The sequence below is a fragment of the Triticum urartu genome, chromosome 1A (assembly GCF_056163025.1).
Source record: "Triticum urartu cultivar PI428250 chromosome 1A, HENAU_Tu73, whole genome shotgun sequence".
In the NCBI taxonomy this organism is placed as follows: Eukaryota; Viridiplantae; Streptophyta; class Magnoliopsida; order Poales; family Poaceae; genus Triticum; species Triticum urartu.
In genome coordinates, this window is record NC_141873.1 from 541,076,232 (window position 1) to 541,096,644 (window position 20,413).

General features: G+C 45.5%; 1 protein-coding gene and 1 pseudogene across 1 annotated transcript; one reads left to right on the forward strand and one right to left on the reverse strand.

Annotated features, from left to right (window-relative positions):
* The first annotated feature begins 13 nt into the window (after window positions 1-13).
* LOC125537973 (uncharacterized) lies at window positions 14-1,522 on the forward strand. Its single transcript, XM_087539021.1, has 4 exons — window positions 14-667; window positions 773-928; window positions 1,023-1,280; window positions 1,394-1,522. The coding sequence occupies exons 1-4, from the start codon at window positions 53-55 to the stop codon at window positions 1,520-1,522; spliced, it is 1,158 nt and encodes a 385-aa protein (XP_087395147.1). The 5' UTR covers window positions 14-52.
* Window positions 1,523-2,017: 495 nt separating this feature from the next.
* LOC147992396 (protein FAR1-RELATED SEQUENCE 5-like) lies at window positions 2,018-5,344 on the reverse strand (annotated as a pseudogene).
* Between the last annotated feature and the right edge of the window lie 15,069 nt (window positions 5,345-20,413).

Genomic DNA, 20,413 nt, shown 5'->3' on the forward strand with positions numbered 1-20,413 from the left:
AGAACATCAGCCAGTTATTACTTCTCGGTTGTCAGTTAAGCGTGTTGTAGAGATGGTTGCAAAATTTGACGAATACAAGAGATGGCTTGTAACCGAAATTGGTTTTGGTGCAATTCTGAAGCTCCCAATGCTTGTCAAGTTGGACCTGAGGATGAGTGCTTGGGTTATGAGGAAGGTGAATGCTCGGTGTCGTGCAATCGCCATTGATAATGACAATACGATTGGTTTCACAGCAGAAGATTTCCACAAGGTTTTTGGCATCCCATGCGGGAATCGAGATGTGGGTGGCAGGGATGCACAAATTTCTCAGTCTGCAATCAATTTCATCAAGCAGTCAATTGGGATGGACAGTACAGTTGCTCATAATCTGAAGGTGGCTGAAGGTTTTATAAGTAGAGATATTTCAGAGGATTCGAGTAAAATTGAAAAGGATTGTTTTCAAATTGCATTCGTCATCTTTGTCATGGGCTATTTGATAGCACCGTGTACCAAGCATGACACCATGACCATTGATTTCTGGGGTGCTCTGGCCAATCCAGAATTGATCCCGCAGTTCAATTGGTGTGAGTATGCTATGCAGAAATTGATGTCAGCTGTTGTGAAGTTGCAGAATGATTATCAAAGCAAAGCGGCAACGGTTCATATGTTTGCGTGCCACCTTTTTTTTCCAGGTGAACACATTTTTAGGTTTTCATAGTTTGGGTGTGGATTTTCAGGAAGCGATGTGTGTGTACTATTGAATTCTTGTTGCTTACTTGATTATAATCCATGGCAGCTTTTCTTGCTGGACAACATTGACCTTGGATTGTTCAATATGTCGCCATCTGAATTGCCCTGCGTGCAGTGCTTCGAACAGAAAAGGTTTCGGCAGATGATCATAATGGCTTATGGCATGAAGCACGGGAAGTGGGGTTATGTCCCTGCAGGGGTATGTTTTTTGTAGTTGTTGGTCTAAAAATTCATTTCGGTCGAGGTTGAGAAGTGATTTTGTTTGTCTAAGTTTTTTTGTTCCATGCTTGTAGGTGCGGCCTGCAGAGCTAGTTATGTACACGCGGCCAGACACGACGCGCCAAGGATGCATTGACTACCATGTATCATCAGGTTCATTGAAGCAATCAATTCCAAGGGTGCCTAATAGAGTGGACCAACGGACTCCGGATTTGGGTGTGCATGCAACGACGGCACCAGCTGACTATTTGGGTGATGTGAGGTCGGCATATCATTCACTTGGGCCAAGGGATTTTGCAAATCATTTGCGCCAGACTTGCTACGGTGATCCGGTAAGTTTTGTTCATCTAATTAGGTGGGGTTCTGGGTGGGTAATGCAATGACTTTTTATTGTTGAAATGTTGATGGATATCGGTTTTTAAGACAAGCATTGTGCAATCTGCAGGTCCTTGAAGAGCTGAGCCTGATGCTGAAGCAGCAGAATGCAAAGTGCACGCTGAGCATGTCGTTGCTGCGGAGTAGGATGCAGTCTGACATGCTTAGCTTTGCTGATAGAATTGTATCACTTGTGTAAACTTGTATGCGGTATGCACACACCGATTTGCTTTTCGCACACCTTGCTCATAGGCAGCAGGATGTAGAGGGCTTGGGGGGATTGGGGTGGCAAGTGGTGGAGGTTGGTGTGAGAGTCAGGGGTGCCGGACGAGAGGCAAGGTATTGGTATTTAAGCACAGCGTGGTGCCCCGAGCGCGCCCGATCAGTACAAAATTCAAACGGCGGGCGGTTCGCGCTCAGCGCACACATCATGGCTTGTGTTCACAGCTGTCATCCACACCCGCGATAGGATTTTAATGCTGCATGCGAGGACTAAGGTAGAAGTGAATATATACACTCGGGGGAATGAATTTACAGAAAAATAAAATTCCATTTTGAAAATACAGAGCAGAAAAATTGTTCAGACCACAATAAGTTACAAGATTTGTGCCGCACAGCAACAAATGCCATGTCTTATTACAGAGAGTTATCATCTACTGGCTGCAAAGCCCTCAACATCGTGTATCACATGAGTTCAAACCAAAGCACTAATTCTATTTGCGTCTATATCAGTGTTGGCAGCAATATGGAGAACAACTCTTGGCTTGTTGCAGGTGTTTCTCCTATGGCCACCGACTCCACAATTTGAGCATTTTGCCTCCTTCCTTTCCTTCTGAGGAAGATCACCTCTTTGCGGACAAGTTGTGCTCTTGTGTCCAGGTTCGCGGCATATGCTGCAGAAACGAGTGCGCTTGCTCGTGCTGCACTTATCACCATCTTCAGTAGGTCTGCATTGTTTTAACCTTTTGCTTTTTGCACCCCGATCATTGTATGGAGGTTTATCTCTGCTGTTGGTAGGTCACCCAGCTTTCCTTTTCCGCTCTGGTGCTTTCAGCCCTACAAAATCACCGATAACGCTGCCTTCTGCATCACTTGCATTGCTGCTGGTGTATGCGATTGCTGGAACGGGTTCCTTGTCTTTAAGTTGCATCTGATGAGTTCTGTCCTCCAATCCCATGCCATCACGGGTAGCAGCTACAGGTGTTAACTTATCCATTGTTATCTTGAGCATTTCCATTGCAATCCCATATGCCTCTGGATTTGCATCCCCTAACCTCACGACTTCAAGTGCATGGCTGTAGAGATTTGAATGTCTGAATGTTACTGACTTTACAGAAATGCTATCCTTCTGAAGGTATGACAGATGGGCTGGCAGTATATCTCATGCATCTTTCGTCCAACGTTTGAGAATATGCTTCTTTGGTATGTGATCTATGCCAATGAAATCCAGTACCTGTCACACATAGGTGGTGTTTCATCATACATGCATTCAAAAGAGAACTTTTCAGATTTTTTAGCAGCAGGATGTGGCAGTGCATTACCTTGACAGCATGGCAGTAGAGCAGGCCAGTGTGCTCAAAATTGCCACATTCACAGAACACTTGTGGTCCATCATCAACAAGTTCTACCTTATATAGAACCCTACACCACATTTCATGTTTTTCTGGATGGTGTCGTCTGACAAAGTATGTTTTACCTTTTTCAACTTCTTCAACTCTGTACTGTGATGCTTCATATGTGATTTGGCCAAACATGTCAAATATAGCTCGAGTGTACACCTTGCTAGCATGATGCTCCAAGGGTGTGTTCATTCTCATTACAGGGGACACCTGAAAAAGCAGACATTATATTTATAAGATGACATGACATCACACACTAAAAAAATCCGAATAACAATTTCTGAAAAACTTACTATTTTGGTTCTCCTCTCTTCATAGTTCTCACTTGCCTCTCTATCAAAAAGAAGCCGCATGTACTGACGAACAAATAGATGCATTGGACAACTAGCTGGAACATAAGTCTTCAACATGTGGTTGGCACTTTCACTGCGCTGCGTACTGGTCATCTTAGCACAAAACTTTCCATGGAAATATGGCTTCGCCCATTTCTCTCTTGTCTCATATATCTGGGTGAGGTAATTGTTCTTTTGCAGACCATATGTTTCAATCATCTCCTCCCATGCTGATTCAAATTCGTCTACTGTCAACATGTGCTATACTATTTTGTGGAAATCTGACTTGAATTTGCTGCGTTTTGTGTAATACGATCCAAGATATTCCTTTGCTTTTTTGAGCACATGCCATTTGCACCATCGGTGTGTTGTGTCAGGCATAACTTTCTCAATAGCTAATTCCATTGCTCTGCATTGGTCTACAAGAAAAATCGAAAGTCATCATATTATGTCAGTACTCTGACAACACAGTGTTCGACAATACGAGAGATTAAGCAAAATATCTTATTGCATTCCTCACCAGTTAGTATTGTTTGTGGATGCTTCCCACCCATCATGCGGATGAATTCACTAAAGACCCACTTGAAACTTTCCTCTGTCTCATCCCTGATGAGCACACCACCAAATATCACACTCTGGAAGTGATTGTTGACTCCAACGAACAGTCCAAATGGCATGTCATACATGTTTGTGCGGTAAGTTGTATCAAAGGTTATTGCATCTCCAAAGTAGTAGTATTGTGCTCTGCTGGCACCAGTTGACCATAACAGATTGCGTATGCGGCTTTCTTCGTCAGGCTGTACTCTGTAGTACAATCCGGAATCTTTTGCTCCTAATTCTGCAAAAACATCCATTGTCTTCTTCACATCATTATCAGCTTGTTCACGACTGATCTTGCCACACAACCCTCGGAGAGCTCTTTTGGTGAATGGTACATTGCTCATTGAACCGAAGAAACTTCCGATTATATTGTAAACTTTGCCAACGCTAATGTTGTTTCCACGGAGTTGTTTAATCACATCACGTGTGTATATATCAATATGCTTGTGTGAAGGCCAGTAAACTTTCTCACCACATTTTTCAGTGAGAGCATGGTTGTGATCTGTCCTGTACTCATTTATATACCAGCCATTATCGGCTGAACGCAGCAGCCATATCATAGCAGGGCATCTACATCGGCATGTACATTTGTTATCCTTCTTTGGTATTCCCTAAAAATGTACAAAAAAACGAACATCACAGTATTTGTCAATAACATCTTCACTCATAGGCAGCGATACGTATCACAGTAAATGACTACTCACCGAACATCCACAAACTATCTCCTGCATGCATTTGGTTCTTTCGACATTTAGCCGGCTTTTGCCATATCTTACTCCAAACCCAACCTCCCATGAATATAGATTGTAGTAATCATAAGCTTCACCGAGTGTATCAAAGTTCCTTCCCACAGCAGGAACTATGACAGTTTCAGTTTTGTTTTCTGCATAGCTTCGCAGTGTTAGTTCCAGCGCACTCATCCTAGAAGCACATGGGGGTCTTTCCTCAGGTACATGCCCAACCCGGATTCTGCATGTATAGAGATGTATATTTTCAGAATTTTTTTCACTTAGGTGTTTTAGCACATGGCATGCACATGGAGGAACAATTAGTGCACAAATCAAACGCAGTAAAGCTAATGCCGTGCAGATGTACCTCTTCGTCCAGCCAGGGGCTTCAGGGTTGTCTTTCCCTGTAGATTGCTCTGAAGCTGCTGCAGACAGCACTACTGCTTCGCAAGTGCTGTTCAGATCAGTTTCCATGGCTACTATGGCATCTCCCGCTTCAGCAATGCTGGATTCAGCAGGCCCGCACACTGGCGCTTGGTTCGCACCATGTTTCAACAGCGGCTCTGCTCCGTCCAGATCCAGCAGTGGAAATCTATTTTTCAAGCGGGACGAGTATGAAAGTAAGGAACTGCTCTATCCTACCACAGAGAACATAAAGTGGGAGCGGCAAGGTTTACCTGTCGACCGGATCGGACAAGAAATCGATTTCCTCCTCTCCGGCGGTCGCGACCTCCATAGCCATGAGCTCCTCGCTATCGCCACCGCCCCAGGGGTAGAAGACAGATCTGCTTTTACTTTCCAGCCCCGGACAGATGACGGTGCCCTACATTATAGTATTCACCTAGGCATCCCGCATGCGGCGTTTATGCAACGGAATCACGAGACGGAATTGTAACGTGAGCAGTCACAACCCATCTGTACCAACGGAACAATAATATCCTGTACCGATTCTCCCTTGTTAGATTCGCCGTCACCGTCTTCGTCAACTCGCTTGCAAACGTATGTAACGGTGCTTTGTACATACAATTGCATTTAATACTATACGCCACGCGTCGCCACTCCGTCCTTGCCGGATAGCAGGAGCGTGCGAGCCCGTCCGTGCCATCGCCGCTCTCATTCATACTGAGGCTTGGTATCATTATGCCGTTGGATCAATTGTTACCTTAGTTGCAATTATGATCGCATTTGTTGTTGCATTGAAATGTTTTAGATAGTTTCAATGTATGGTTTAATTAGATGCTCTGGAGAGCTATATGTTGTTCAATGAGAACTATGTATGTACTTTGGTTTTAATGTGATGATGAACTTCTATTATTTTGGTCATTTCTGTAATCATGATGTTCTGTAATGGTTTTTGACACACTTAATTATATATAATGCACGAAGATGAACCAGCAATGGATGTACGGTAACAGACGCACCTCCGAGTACATTAAGGGCGTGCATAATTTTTTCGAAGTGGCTGAGGCAAACAAGCAGAATGGTTTTATGTGTTGTCCATGCCCTATATGTGGGAATACGAAGTCTTACTCTGACCGGAAAATCCTTCACACCCACCTGCTTTATAAGGGTTTCATGCCACACTATAATGTTTGGACCAAGCACGGAGAAAGAGGGGTTATGATGGAAGACACCGAAGAAGAAGAGGATGATGACAACTATGTGCCCCCTGAATATGGTGATGCTACAACGGGGGGAAGCTGAAGATCAAGAGGAACCAGATGATGTGCCTAATGATGATCTTCGCGGGGTCATTGTTGATGCAAAGAGACAATGCGAAAGTGAAAAAGGAGAAGTTGAAGTTCGATCGCATGTTAGAGGATCACAAAAAGGGTTGTACCCCAATTGCGAAGATGGCAACACAAAGCTCGGTACAACACTGAAATTGTTGCAGTGGAAGGCAGAGAATGGTGTACCTGATAAAGGATTTGAGAAACTACTGAAAATATTGAAGAAGAAGCTTCCAAAGGATAACGAATTGCCCGACAGTACGTACGCAGCAAAGAAGGTTGTATGCCCTCTAGGATTGGAGGTTCAGAAGATACATGCATGCCCTAATGACTGCGTCCTCTACCGCGGTGCGTACGAGGATTTGAATGCATGCCCGGTATGCAGTGCATTATGATATAAGATCAGACGAGATGACCCTGGTGATGTTGACAGCGAGCGCCCCATGAAGAGGGTTCCTGCCAAGGTGATGTGGTATGCTCCTATAATACCACGGTTGAAACGTCTATTCAGAAACAAAGAGCATGCCAAGTTGATGCGATGACACAGAGAGGACCGTAAGAAAGACGAGAAGTTGAGAGCACCTGCTGACGGGTCGCAGTGGAGAAAAATCGAGAGAAAGTACTGGGAGTACTTCGTAGGTGACGCAAGGAACGTATGGTTTGGTTTAAGTGCGGATGACATTAATCCTTTTTGGGAGCAGAGCAACAATCACAGCATCTGGCCCGTGACTCTATGTATCTATAACATTCCTCCTTGGCTGTGCATGAAGCGGAAGTTCATTATGATGCCAGTTCTCATCCAAGGCCCTAAGCAACCCGGCAACGACATTGATGTGTACTTAAGGCCATTAGTTGAAGAACTTTTACAGCTGTGGAATGGAAACGGTGTACGTGTGTGGGATGAGCACAAACAGCAGGAATTTGACCTACATGTGTTGTTGTTTGTAACCATCAATGATTGGCATGCTCTCACTAACCTTTCAGGACAGACAAACAAGGGATACCATGCATGCACGCACTGTTTAGATGACACCGAAATTATATATCTGGACAAATGCAGGAAGCACAGAGAGGACCGTAAGAAAGACGGGAAGTTGAGAGCACCCGCTGACGGGTTGCAGTGGAGAAAAATCAAGAGAAAGTACTGGGAGGACTTTGTAGGTGAAGCAAGGAACATATGGTTTGGTTTAAGCGCGGATGACATTAATCCTTTTTGGGAGCAGAGCAACAATCACATCACCTGGCCCATGACTCTATGTATCTATAACCTTCCTCCTTGGCTGTGCATGAAGCGGAAGTTCATTATGATGCCAGTTCTCATCCAAGGCCCTAAGCAACCCGGCAACGACATTGATGTGTACCTAAGGCCATTAGTTGAAGAACTTTTACAGCTGTGGAATGGAAATGGTGTACGTGTGTGGGATGAGCACAAACAACAAGAATTTGACCTACATGCGTTGTTGTTTGTAACTGATATGTCAATTTTGCATCATGCTTTTATATCGATATTTATTGCATTATGAGCTGCTATTACACATTATGTCACAATACTTATGCCTATTCTCTTTTATTTTACAAGGTTTACATGAAGAGGGGGGAATGCCGACAGTTGGAATTCTGGGCTAGAAAAGGAGCAAATATTAGAGACCTATTCTGCATATCTCCAGAAGTCCTGAAACTTCACAGGAGCACGTTTCAGAATATATATAAAATATTGGGAGAAAGAAGTACCAGAGGGGGGCCACCCACCGTCCACGAGGGTGGGGGGCGCGCCCTACCCCCTGCCTCGTGGGCCCCCTGTTAGCCCTCTGATGCCCATCTTTGTCTATATGGAGTCTTTCGTCGAGGAAAAAAAATCATAACCAAGATTTCAGGAAGAAACTCCACCGCCATGAGGCGGAACCTTGGCGGAACCAATCTAGGGCTTCAGCGGAGCTGTTATGCCGGGGAAACTTCCCTCCGGGAGGGGGAAATCATCACCATCATCATCACCAACGATCCTCTCATCGGGAGGGGGTCAATCTCCATCAACATCTTCACCAGCACCATCTCATCTCAAACTAGTTCATCTCTTGTATCCAATCTTTGTCCCAAAGCCTCAGATTGGTACTTGTGAGTTGCTAGTAGTGTTGATTACTCCTTGTAGTTGATGCTAGTTGGTTTACTTGGTGGAAGATCATATGTTCAGATCCATTATGCATATTAATACCCCTCTGATTATGAACATGAATATGATTTGTGAGTAGTTACATTTTTTCCTGAGGACATGGGAGAAGTCTTGCTATAAGTAGTCATGTGAATTTGGTATTCGTTCGATATTTTGTTGAGATGTATGTTGTCTCTCCTCTAGTGGTGTCATGTGAACATCGACTACATGACACTTTACCATTGTTTGGGCCTACAGGAAGGCATTGGGAAGTAATAAGTAGATGATGGGTTGCTAGAGTGACAGAAGCTTAAACCCTAGTTTATGCGTTGCTTCGTAAGGGGCTGATTTGGATCCATATGTTTCATGCTATGATTAGGTTTACCTTAATACTTCTGTTGTAGTTGCAGATGCTTGCAATAGGGGTTAATCATAAGTGGGATGCTTGTCCAAGGAAGGACAGTACCCAAGCACCGGTCCACCCACATATCAAATTATCAAAGTACCGAACACGAATCATATGAGCGTGATGAAAACTAGCTTGACGATAATTCCCATGTGTCCTCGGGAGCGCTTTCCTTTATATAAGAGTTTGTCCAGGCTTATCCTTTGCTACAAAAAGGATTGGGCCATATTTCTGCACCTTATTTACTTTTATTACTTGTTACCCGTTACAAATTACCTTATCACAAAACTATATGTTACTGATAATTTCAGTGCTTGCAGAGAATACCTTGCTGAAAACCGCTTATCATTTCCTTCTGCTCCTCGTTGGGTTCGACACTCTACTTATCGAAAAGGCTACGATAGATCCCCTACACTTGTGGGTCATCAGTAACCATCAATGATTGGCCTACTCTCACTAACCTTTCAGGACAGGCAAACAAGGGATATCACGCATGCACGCACTGTTTAGATGGCACCGACATTATATATCTAGACAAATGCAGGAAGCATGTGTACCCGGGGCATCGTCGATTTCTTCCGACCAACCATCAGTGTCGAAAGAAAGGCAAACATTTCAAAGGCGAGGCAGATCACTGGAAGAAGCCCGCCGTCTGTACCGGTGATCACATACTTGCTATGGTCAATGATTTACAAGTAATCTTTGGAAAGGGTCCCGGCGGACTATCTGTTCCGAATGACGCTGAGGGACACGCACCCATGTGGAAGAAGAAATCTATAATTTGGGACCTACCTTACTTGAAAGACCTAGAGGTCCGCTCTTCAATCGACGTGATGCACGTGATGAAGAATCTTTGCATGAACCTGCTAGGCTTCTTGGGCGTGTATGGGAAGACAAAAGATACGTCGGAGGCACCGGAGGACCAGTAACGTGTGCGCGAAAAAGACGGCATGCCTCCAAAGCAATATGAAGGTCCTGCCAGCTACGCTCTTACCAAAGAAGAGAAGGAAATCTTTGAATGCCTGCTCAGTATGAAGGTCCCGTCTAGCTTCTCGTAGAATATAAAGGGAATAATAAATATGCCAAAGAAAAAGTTCCAGAACCTAAAGTCTCATGACTGCCATGTGATTATGACGCAACTGCTTCCGGTTGCATTGAGGGGGCTTCTACCGGAAAATGTTCGATTAGCCATTGTGAAGCTATGTGCATTCCTCAATGCAATCTCTCAGATGGTGATCGATCCAGAAATCCTACCAAGGTTAAGGAGTGATGTGGTGCAATGTCTTGTTAGTTTCGAGCTGGTGTTCCCACCATCCTTCTTCAATATCATGACGCACGTCCTAGTTCATCTAGGCGGCCGTCGGCTCTGTTGCACCTCCTCAACCTGACGGAAGTTTTCACTGCCGTTCGATTCCACATGGCTATGTTGTTGTGATGGTGGATGAAGTAACGGAGGGATTTGAGGAGCTCGAGCTTGACCACCCTATAGGTGAAGCGGAGAATCAGCTGGGTCATGCTCTGAGGACTACATGTCTATGGCGGAAGGAGTACATCAAGCTTCCAAACTGGACGCCTTCGCCTCCTCCTCCTCCTCCTCCGGTGAGTGATCAGGGCACTCCGCCTCCTTCTCCGCCTCCTCCGGTGCGTGAGGCCACTCCGCCTCCTCCTTCGTCTGCTCCGGCGCATCGAAGCACTTCGCCTCCTCCTCCGCCTTGTCAGCAACGGTGGAAGCCAGACGTCGGCGCTCCGGCTCCTCTGGCACATTGGAGCACTCTGCCTCCTTCTGCGCCTCATAAGCAACAACGGAAGAGAGACGCCGCCGCTTCGGCGGCTAGCAGTACAAGCAGAGGCGGGAGGCGGCAATTCAGATACGTCCATCTCTCAAGACTCTGGAAAAGTTACCATACGAGAGGACCGAGAAGGAAAACACGGAGATCTGTGAAGCCCAAGTGAGGGATTTTTTGCAAAGAAACCTCCACCTCTGAAGGAGAATATAGATCCGGTGAAAGCTCAACGCACTATCGATGCCCTGAAGCGACCACCACCGCCTTCGCCGTATTCCAATTATGTCCGCACTCTTAAAATGACATATGAAGATGCGTGGCGGTCAGGAACTACTTCCAGTGATAAAAGGTTAGCAAAACGAAGAAGTGGGAAAAAATGCCCCAGCTCGGCGAACAGGCGAACCAATCGTGGCCCCCGCTCAAGGTGTCTAGCGATCTCGTCGCTAATCTGCTGGGGATGGTGCCCGGTACCAATCCTGCTGATTGCCTGGGCGATGATGTATAGTTTGAAACAATGGAGGTGGACGAATTCAGATACCAGTACGGGAAGCCTCTCCTCAAAGATGGAAGTCCTCCTCTAACAATGATGATGCGAAGATTCCATCAATGGTACATGAAAACCTACAGCGAGTCTGGAAAGGATGTTTTGACAATGAGAATTAAAGAGGAGCACGACCCCGTTGGAACTGGTCTGTTCACTGTTGAATTTGATGAGTTATTCCAATTATACAATCAAAAGGCCCTCGACAAAACACTCGTGACATGCTACCGTGTGTAAGTACTACTTCTGTAATTAAGTCTATATATCTAGCTGATACGTCTCCAACGTATCTATAATTTTTGATTGTTCCATGCTATTATATTATCTGTTTTGGATGTTAATGGGCTTATTTATACAATTTTATATTATTTATGGGACTAGCCTACTAACCCAAGGCCCAGTGGAAATTGCTGTTTTTTTTTGCCTATTTCAGTGTTTCGCAGAAAAGGAATATCAAACGGAATCCAAACGAAATAAAACCTTCGGGAGAGTTATTTTTGGAACAAACGTGATCCAGGGGACTTGGAGTGGATGTCAAGCAACCAACGAGGAGGCCACGAGGCAGGGGGCGCGCCTACCCCCCGGGCGCGTCCTCCACCCTCGTGGGTCCCTTGTGGCACCACCGACCTACTTCTTCCTCTTATATATATTCTTATACCCCGAAAACATCCAGGAGCACCACGAAACCCTATTTCCACCATCACAACCTTCTGTACCCAAGGGATCCCATCCTGGGGCCTTTTCCGGAGCTCCGCTGGAGGGGGAATCGATCACGGAGGGCCTCTACATCAACTCCATGGCCCCTCTAATGATGTGTGAGTAGTTTACCTCAGACCTTCGGGTCCATAGTTATTAGATAGATGAATTCTTCTCTCTCTTTGGATCTCAATACAATGTTCTCCTCGATCTTCTTGGAGATCTATTTGATGTAACTCTTTTTGCTGTGTGTTTGTCGAGATCCGATGAATTGTGGGTTTATGATCAAGTTTATCTATGAACAATATTTGATTCTTCTCTGAAATCTTTTATGTATGATTGGTTATCTTTGCAAGTCTCTTCGAATTATCAGTTTGGTTTGGCCTACTAGATTGATATTTCTTGCAATGGGAGAAGTGCTTTGCTTTGGGTTCAATCTTGCGGTGTCCTTTCCCAGTGACAGCAGGGGCAGCAAGGCACGTATTGTATTGTTGCCATCGAGGATAAAAGATGAGGTTTATATCATATTGCTTGAGTTTATTCCTCTACATCATGTCATCTTGCCTAATGCATTACTCTGTTCTTATGAACTTAATACTCTAGATGCATGCTGGATAGCGGTCGATGTGTGGAGTAATAGTAGTAGATGCAGAATCGTTTCGGTCTACTTGTCACGGACGTGATGCCTATATACATGATCATGCCTAGATATTCTCATAATTATGCACTTTTCTATCAATTGCTCGATAGTAATTTGTTCACCCACCGTAATACTTATGCTATCTTGAGAGAATCCATTAGTGAAACCTATGGCCCCCAAGTCTATTCTCCTTTATATTAATCTCCCATCAACAAGCTATTTCTGGCACCGTTTATTTTGCAATCTTTACTTTCAATCTATATCATAAAAATACCAAAAATATTTATCTTATTATTATTATCTCTATCAGATCTCACTCTCATAAGTGACCGTGAAGGGATTGACAACCCCTTTATCGCGTTGGTTGCGAGGTTCTTATTTGTTTGTGTAGGTACGAGGGACTTGCGTGTAGTCTCCTACTGGATTGATACCTTGGTTCTCAAAAACTGAGGGAAATACTTACGCTACTTTGCTGCATCACCCTTTCCTCTTCAAGGGAAAACCAACGCAGTGCTCAAGAGGTAGCAAGAAGGATTTCTGGCATCGTTGCCAGGGAGATCTACCACAAGTCAATACATACCAAGTACCCATCACAAACTCTTATCCCTCGCATTACATTATTTGCCATTTGCCTCTCGTTTTCCTCTCCCCCACTTCACCCTTGCCGTTTTATTCGCCGTCTTTTTCCGTTCCCCTTCTCTTTTCTAGTTCGTCTCTTTTAGCTTGCTTCTTGCATCACCGTGTGTCATCATGGCTAGTCCCTTATCTGCCACTTTGTCTCCCGAGTTTGAAGTTCTTCACTTCAAACAAAGACAAGGAGAAAATTTAAAATATGCCTGGTTTAGGATGATGGAATCTTATCGTAATTGCACCCTAGAGGTGAATTTTAGAATTTTACTTTGCAATTTTTATGTTGGGCTGAATATGTCGAATAGACAACTCTTGGATTGCGTTGCCAAAGGGAATTTTATCGAAATTGATCCTAGTATTGCTCATGAAATCATAGAGGGAATAGTGGGAGCACTACCTCAACAAAAGGGGTCACATCATACCCAGGAAGAGACACAAGTTTTTGAAAAGATTTGCGAAGTAACGAAAATCTTAAAAAGTCTCTTGAACCTCTTAAGAGTGTTAGTGGAAACCTTCACCGCATGAATATGTTGATTACCCTTTGCAATAAGCGGTTGGATTCTTTATATCTAAAAATTTCTGAATATGAAGGGAAACGTCACTACTAGGAAAAGGGCTATAGCTGATATGGACATTAATGGCGCACCATGTATGTGGTGCGCCGCTGCTATATAGCAGTGGCGCACCAGATACAGGTGCGCCATTAGTGTCCTCATTACTAATGGCGCACCAGACACACGGTGCGCCATTACTAGCAAAAAAATTTATTTTATTTTTCCAAAACTATTAATGGCGCACCAGGGCACAGTGCGCCATTACTAGTTTTAACTAGTAATGGCGCACCACACGCTCGGTGCACCACTACTGACAATTTTTTTACTTTTTTTTCCAAAAGTAGTAATGGGGCACCTGGGCGAAGTGCGCCATTACTAGCTCAAACTACTAATGGCGCACCACACCCACGGTGTGCCACTACTGAGAATTATATTTTTTTGCAAAACTAGTAATGGCGCACCCCTGGCAGGTGCGCCATTAGTAACCACAGTTACTAATGGCACATTTTTAGGTGGTGCGCCATTAGTAACCTGAGACCAGCTAGATATTTTGGACAGCCACCTACCACACTCACTTTCCCCACTTCATTCTCTCCTCCTCCTCCTCCTCCAAGCTTTTCTCAGCTACCTCCTCCTCCTCACCTCATTTGCACCATAGATTCACCCAAATTAAGTGGTTAAATTACCTTTTTTGATAGGTAAGTAAGGGGAAAGCTTTCTTTATGTTGTAGATCTACTTTTTTCTGCCTCCAACAACGTGCACATGCACTTTTTATGGCCTAGCTAGATGTACGTATGTTTGTGGTGTTGCATATATTTGTGGTGTTGCATATATGTTTGTGTTTGCAGGTACCGGTATTTGAAATGCGATAGTTGCCAATATTTTGCCGGAATGTTGATTCATTTCCGTTTCGGCGAGAATTTGGCACTATGCATTCTTTTTGGTCCTATTTTAGGCAAAGTCATGCCAAATTTTTTCTTGGTTCTAAAATATCGTTTTGCTCTACCCCGCAGGCGACCATGGTCCGCACGATGACCGAAGGCATCGTGAATAGGTTTTTGAGCTCCGCGAAGCCCGAGATGCTTCAAAAGAACGAGACGAAGATAAGATGTCCGTGTCGAAGATGCAAGCTGAAGAGCCTTATTGCGGACCTGGATTCTGGGTAGGTGCGGGACCACCTGCTCTTGCGTGGTTTCATGGATGGCTATCGGTGGCAAGGTGATGAAGATGACCATGAAGTCGTCCATGGGGGTCGGGCAAGAAATGAGGAAGGGCAGCAAGACAACCACGACGGCGAGGGCGGGCGAGAAGACGAAGAATCTCCAGGACATGATCATGACGGTGATGCTGGACATGATGATGAGGAAGATCAAGACGAAGGGCATGATCATGAAGATGAAGATGCCGGAGCAGACGATGATGGACCATCGATGGGTTGGGTGCATGACCCTCATATTCAAGAGCTGCTTCTCAAGCAGACGGATAACGCAAGAGCTGCCGTCCGAGAGAAAGCCAAGCTGGATCAACTAGAGATAGACGCGGTTACTCCATTGTATGAAGGATGCAGGCCCGAGGATACCCGCCTGAAAGTAACGCTCATGGCTCTGGAGATGAAGGTAAAACACAAAATGACCGACGCATGCTTCAACGAGAACATGTCATTCTGGCACGAACGTCTTCCCAAGGGGAACAAGTGCCCGACCAGTTTCGAGGAGGCGAAGAAAATCGTGTGTCCTCTAGATTTACCGCACATGAAGTACCATCTGTGCATGAACAATTGCATCATTTATTGGGACGAGCACATGGAGTCTACCATATGTCCGGTGTGCGGCGTCACTCGATACAAGAAGAGGAAGAAAGCTCCTCGAAAAGTGGTGTGGTACTTTCCGATCACTCCTCGTCTGCAGCGGTATTTCGCGGACCCTAAGCTAGCAAAGCTCCTGCGTTGGCACGCGGATAGGGAGGAGAAGAAGCAAGAAGATGACGAAAATGATCCGGAGATAAATAAAAAAGACAAGATGCTAAGTCACCCTAAGGATGCGAGCCAGTGGCAAGCGTTGAACTTCGAACACCCAGAATTTGGGGACGATCCAAGGAACATCATGCTGGGCACGAGCACCGATGGAGTCAATCCGTTTGGCAGCCAGAGAAGCACACATAGCACCTGGCATGTGTTTGTGTGGATGTACAACCTTCCCCCTGATTGTGCATGAAGAGGAAGTACATTCACATGAGTATGCTAATTGAATGGCCGAAACAACCAGGGAACGGCATCAATCTGTATCTGGGGATGCTGAAAGAGGAGCTAGACATGCTGTGGAAAACGCCAGCCAATACGTGGGACGCCACAGAGAAAGAATATTTCCCTATGAGAGCCGCACTGCTCACGACGGTGCACGACTATCTCAGTTACAGATATCTCACGGGGCAGGTGGTCCACGGATTTTCTGGATGCGTCAGGTGCATGGATGACACAATGTATCGCCAGCTAGATAGAGATCCCAGGTCTTTGAAAACTGTGTTCATGGGACATCGAAGGTGGCTTCGTGACGATGACCCATGGAGAAAACGCAAGGATCTGTTCAATGGTGAAACCGAACCCCGAAGACACCCGCGTACGAGGAGCGGCGAGGAAATAGACGAGCTGTTGAAAATTTGGAAAGATTGCCCACTGCTGGGAAAGAAGAAAAAGGCGCCAGAGCTGGGAAAGAAGCGTAAGGCGCCAGAGCCGCTGCTGAAGGTATGGAAAACGAGGTCTGTTTTCTGGGACTTGCCGTACTGGAAGATCCACCGTGTGCCTCACAGCCTTGATGTCATGCATATCACGAAGAACGTGTGCGAGAGTCTGCTTGGTACCCTGCTCAACATGCCAGAGAGGACCAAAGATGGGCCGAAAGCAAGGGCAGACTTGAAATCAATGGGCATCAGGGAGGAGCTTCACGCTAATGATGATGATGATGATGATGATGAGGCGAAGCAGGACACGGAAAGTCGTCGCAAAGGCAAAAAGGCCAAGAAGACCGGAAATGACTACCCTCCCGCATGCTTCACTCTAAGTCAGGAGGAGGTCGAGCAGTTTTTCACCTGCCTCGTAGGAGTAAAACTTCCTTATGGTTACGCGGGGAAGATAAGCAGATACCTAGACTCAGCGAAGCAGAAGTTCAGCGGGATGAAGTCTCATGACTGTCACGTGCTGATGACGCAGATACTTCCAGTTGCAATCCATGGGATCATGGACGCGTACGTCCGTGAAACGCTATTTGGCCTATGCAACTTTTTCGACGTCATCTCTCGGAAGTCGGTTGGCGTGACGCAACTCAGAAGGCTATAGGAATATATCATGGTGATACTATGCGAGCTTCAGATGTACTTCCCGCCCGCATTCTTCGATGTTATGGTGCATCTGCTGGTCCATATCATGGAGGATATCATCCAACTCGGGCCGACATTCCTACACAGCATGATGCCGTTCGAAAGGATGAATGGTGTCATCAAAGGATACATTCGCAACATGTCACGTCCAGAGGGAAGCATAGCCAGGGGCTTTCTGACCGAAGAGCGCATCTCCTACTGCACGAATTATCTAGGCATCGAGAACCCCGTTGGTCTGCCCATCAACAGGCACCTCGGCAGGCTCGCTGGATGGGGTCACCATGAGGGTTGCCGCGAAATGCATGTCGACTTTGAGGGTCGACTCGCCGACTTTGAAAGAGCAAACCTAGTCGCGCTACAACACATAGACGTGGTCGATCCTTGGGTGGTAGAGCACAAAACCTTTATTGAGAAGATGTACAATGACCGAGGCCAACAGAGGACGGATGGAGATATAATGAAAGAGCACAACTCATGTTTCACGCGTTGGGTTCAAGGAGAAGCTTCTGTCGTACCCTTTACATGAGGATTATTCCGCGGAAGAAAAACTCATATTCGCCTTATCACAGGGCGCCGAGCACAACCTGATGACCTATGAGGTGTACGATATCAACGCTACACATTCTACACCGAGGACAAGGACATGAAGAGCGATGGTTATCAGAACTCCAGGGTAACGATGGAATCCTACACCGGTAACGACAAGGACAGATACTACAGAAGGATCGAGGAGATCTGGGAGCTGAGCTACGCTGGAGAGAAGGTCCCGATGTTTCGTGTCAGATGGGCCAAGAGCGTCATAAAAGAAGACCGGTATTTCACCACCATGGTTATACCCGAAGCCAAATCCAAGACTGTGGATGCAAAGTCACCGCGAAAAATGAGCCATGGGTACTGGCTTCCCAAGTGGACCAATGCTTCTCCATTACCGACCCGTCAAAGCCTAGTCGTGTTGTCGTGAGGAGAGGCAAAAGGAAGATCATCAGAATGGATGGAGTCGCCAATGAGCAAGACTTCGACAAGTACGGCGACCCGAAGATGGAACATGACGATGACGATGAAGTTCCATACACCACAAGAAGAAGCAGGACCACCCTACCTAAAGCACGTCCATTCAACAGAAGAACTCCATTTGCGAAAAGAAGGGCAAGAAGATTGTGAAAAGATAGCTAGCTAAGATCGATTGTATTTAAATCATAGTCTTCATTTCTCGATTGTATTTCGACATTTTAAAATGATATTTCTTCTGTTCTAGTCCTCATGAATATTGAATTTGCTAATATTTTTTGAACTCATGAATATTTTTAAATTTCATGGGCACGTTTTGAATTCATGAATATTCTTCAAATTTGATGATATTTTTTCATATTCATAAATGTTTTACCAATTCACAAATGAATGCAACTAAAAATCCAAAAAAAATATTGATGATATTTTTAAATAACAAATTTGATGATATTTTCAAATAACAAATTTGATGATATTTTCAATTAAAAATAAAAAAATTGATGATATTTTCAAAAAAATGATGATATTTGATGATATCTTTTGTTCTAGTCCTCATGAAAATAACAAATTTGATAAAAAAACAAATTATTAGATGCAACAAAAAATAATGAAAAAAAAGTCACTAATGGCGCACCAGAGGAGGGTGCGCCATTGCTATCAGAAAAAAGTTACTAATGGCGCACCAGAGGATGGTGCACCATTGCTATCAGTGTTTTTATGGCGCACCCCTAGATGGTGCGCCATTACTAACATTCCCCCTCTAGTTGGATACCCCTTCGCCCGATCCCCCTTCCCTCTCCCTCGCCAGATCCCCCTTCCCTCCCTCGCCACACCCGCTTCGACGACCCCCCGCGCCCGCTCCAATGACCCCCGCGCCCGCTCCGATGACCCCCGCGCCCGCCCCACACCCGCTCCGGCTCCCCTGTTGGATAAGGCCGAGCCACACCCCTGTGCAAACCCTAGCACCTCCCCACTTCTCCTCCCCTCGCGCTGCTTCACCCGACTAGGTCGTCGCCGTCACTGCATCGTCCCCGTGACCACCGTCGTCCCCGCACCCCACCAAGGAGTCCAGGAGCTTTGCAGTGTTCTTCTACGTCACCTACGGCCACCCGTTCGAGCTCGACGACTCTGCATCGTGCGGATCGAGGCCTTCTTCCACCTCCGGCCACTGCGGCCTCACCGTCGATCCGCGTCACCTCCTCAACCCCGGCCCCGCACGAGCTCTCCATTATCTTCCTCTCGGTGAGCTGCACCGGTTCCCCTTCCCCCCCTTTGATTTCGTCGCCGTAGACTGTCGCACCACCGCGCCCTAGCTCCTGGTTGCCGCCCCCCGTGGCCGTGCTCCCCTCGGCCCCTGGCCGCGCCCTGGCCCCGCCCAGGCGCGCTCACCGCACCGCGACCGCGCCTCCACTACGCCCGGGTCGCGCCCAGCCGTATCGCATGTGTTCTAGATGAGCTGCTGCTAGTTAGTCCCCCTTAGAGACTACATTCTAGATTGCATAGCATAACTCCAGAATTTTGTCATTGCACACCTGCGCATATATTTCTGTTGTGAGCATAACTCCAGAATTTATTAATCTGTGATTCGTATTGGGTTAAAAACTGGGGTGGCTCTGGCTGTAAACTGAACTTGGTTCGGTTAAAAACTGCACTGTCAAATCTGGACAGCAAGCTTATATCTGAAAAATGAGTTAGCTAGGCTCAGAATTTTGAGTTGGCCCTTTACATAAGTTTTAGATAAAGTTTCAAGGTTTCTTTAGAGTATTTATTTGTGTCGTTTGGATGTACAGTTTGAGAGCAGCTATCAGTTTAGTTTGCTGTCCCGAAATATATGTTCCTGGGTACAATATTTTGAGGTGGTATTAAAATAAAGTTACAACATGAAAATTTTAGAGGCTGTTCTGTAGATACTTAAAATACATATCACTTGTCAGGTTTCGTTTGGTATATTAAATCCTATGAAATTATCAAAGTGGGTTGTACTATGTTGGACATAATTTTATGTTTGGACTTGGGTGAATGTAACCAGACTTATACTCTCAGATTTTGTCATAGTTGATGGTGTGAGACTTATAATGTGATAAAGTATATACGTTGTTGCAACACCTCCATATGAAAGTAGAGGCACACTGTGGTGCTAGTTTGCTGGGTTTTGTCTCCGACCATCGTGTCGTGATGATTTTGCAGGTACCCCGAGAGGCCCTTGAGTTTGCCGGAATGTCGATTAACTTCTGTTCCGGCAAATTCGGGTACTCCATACGTCCTATTTTCAGCAAAGGTCATGCTGAAATTTTCCGTGAATT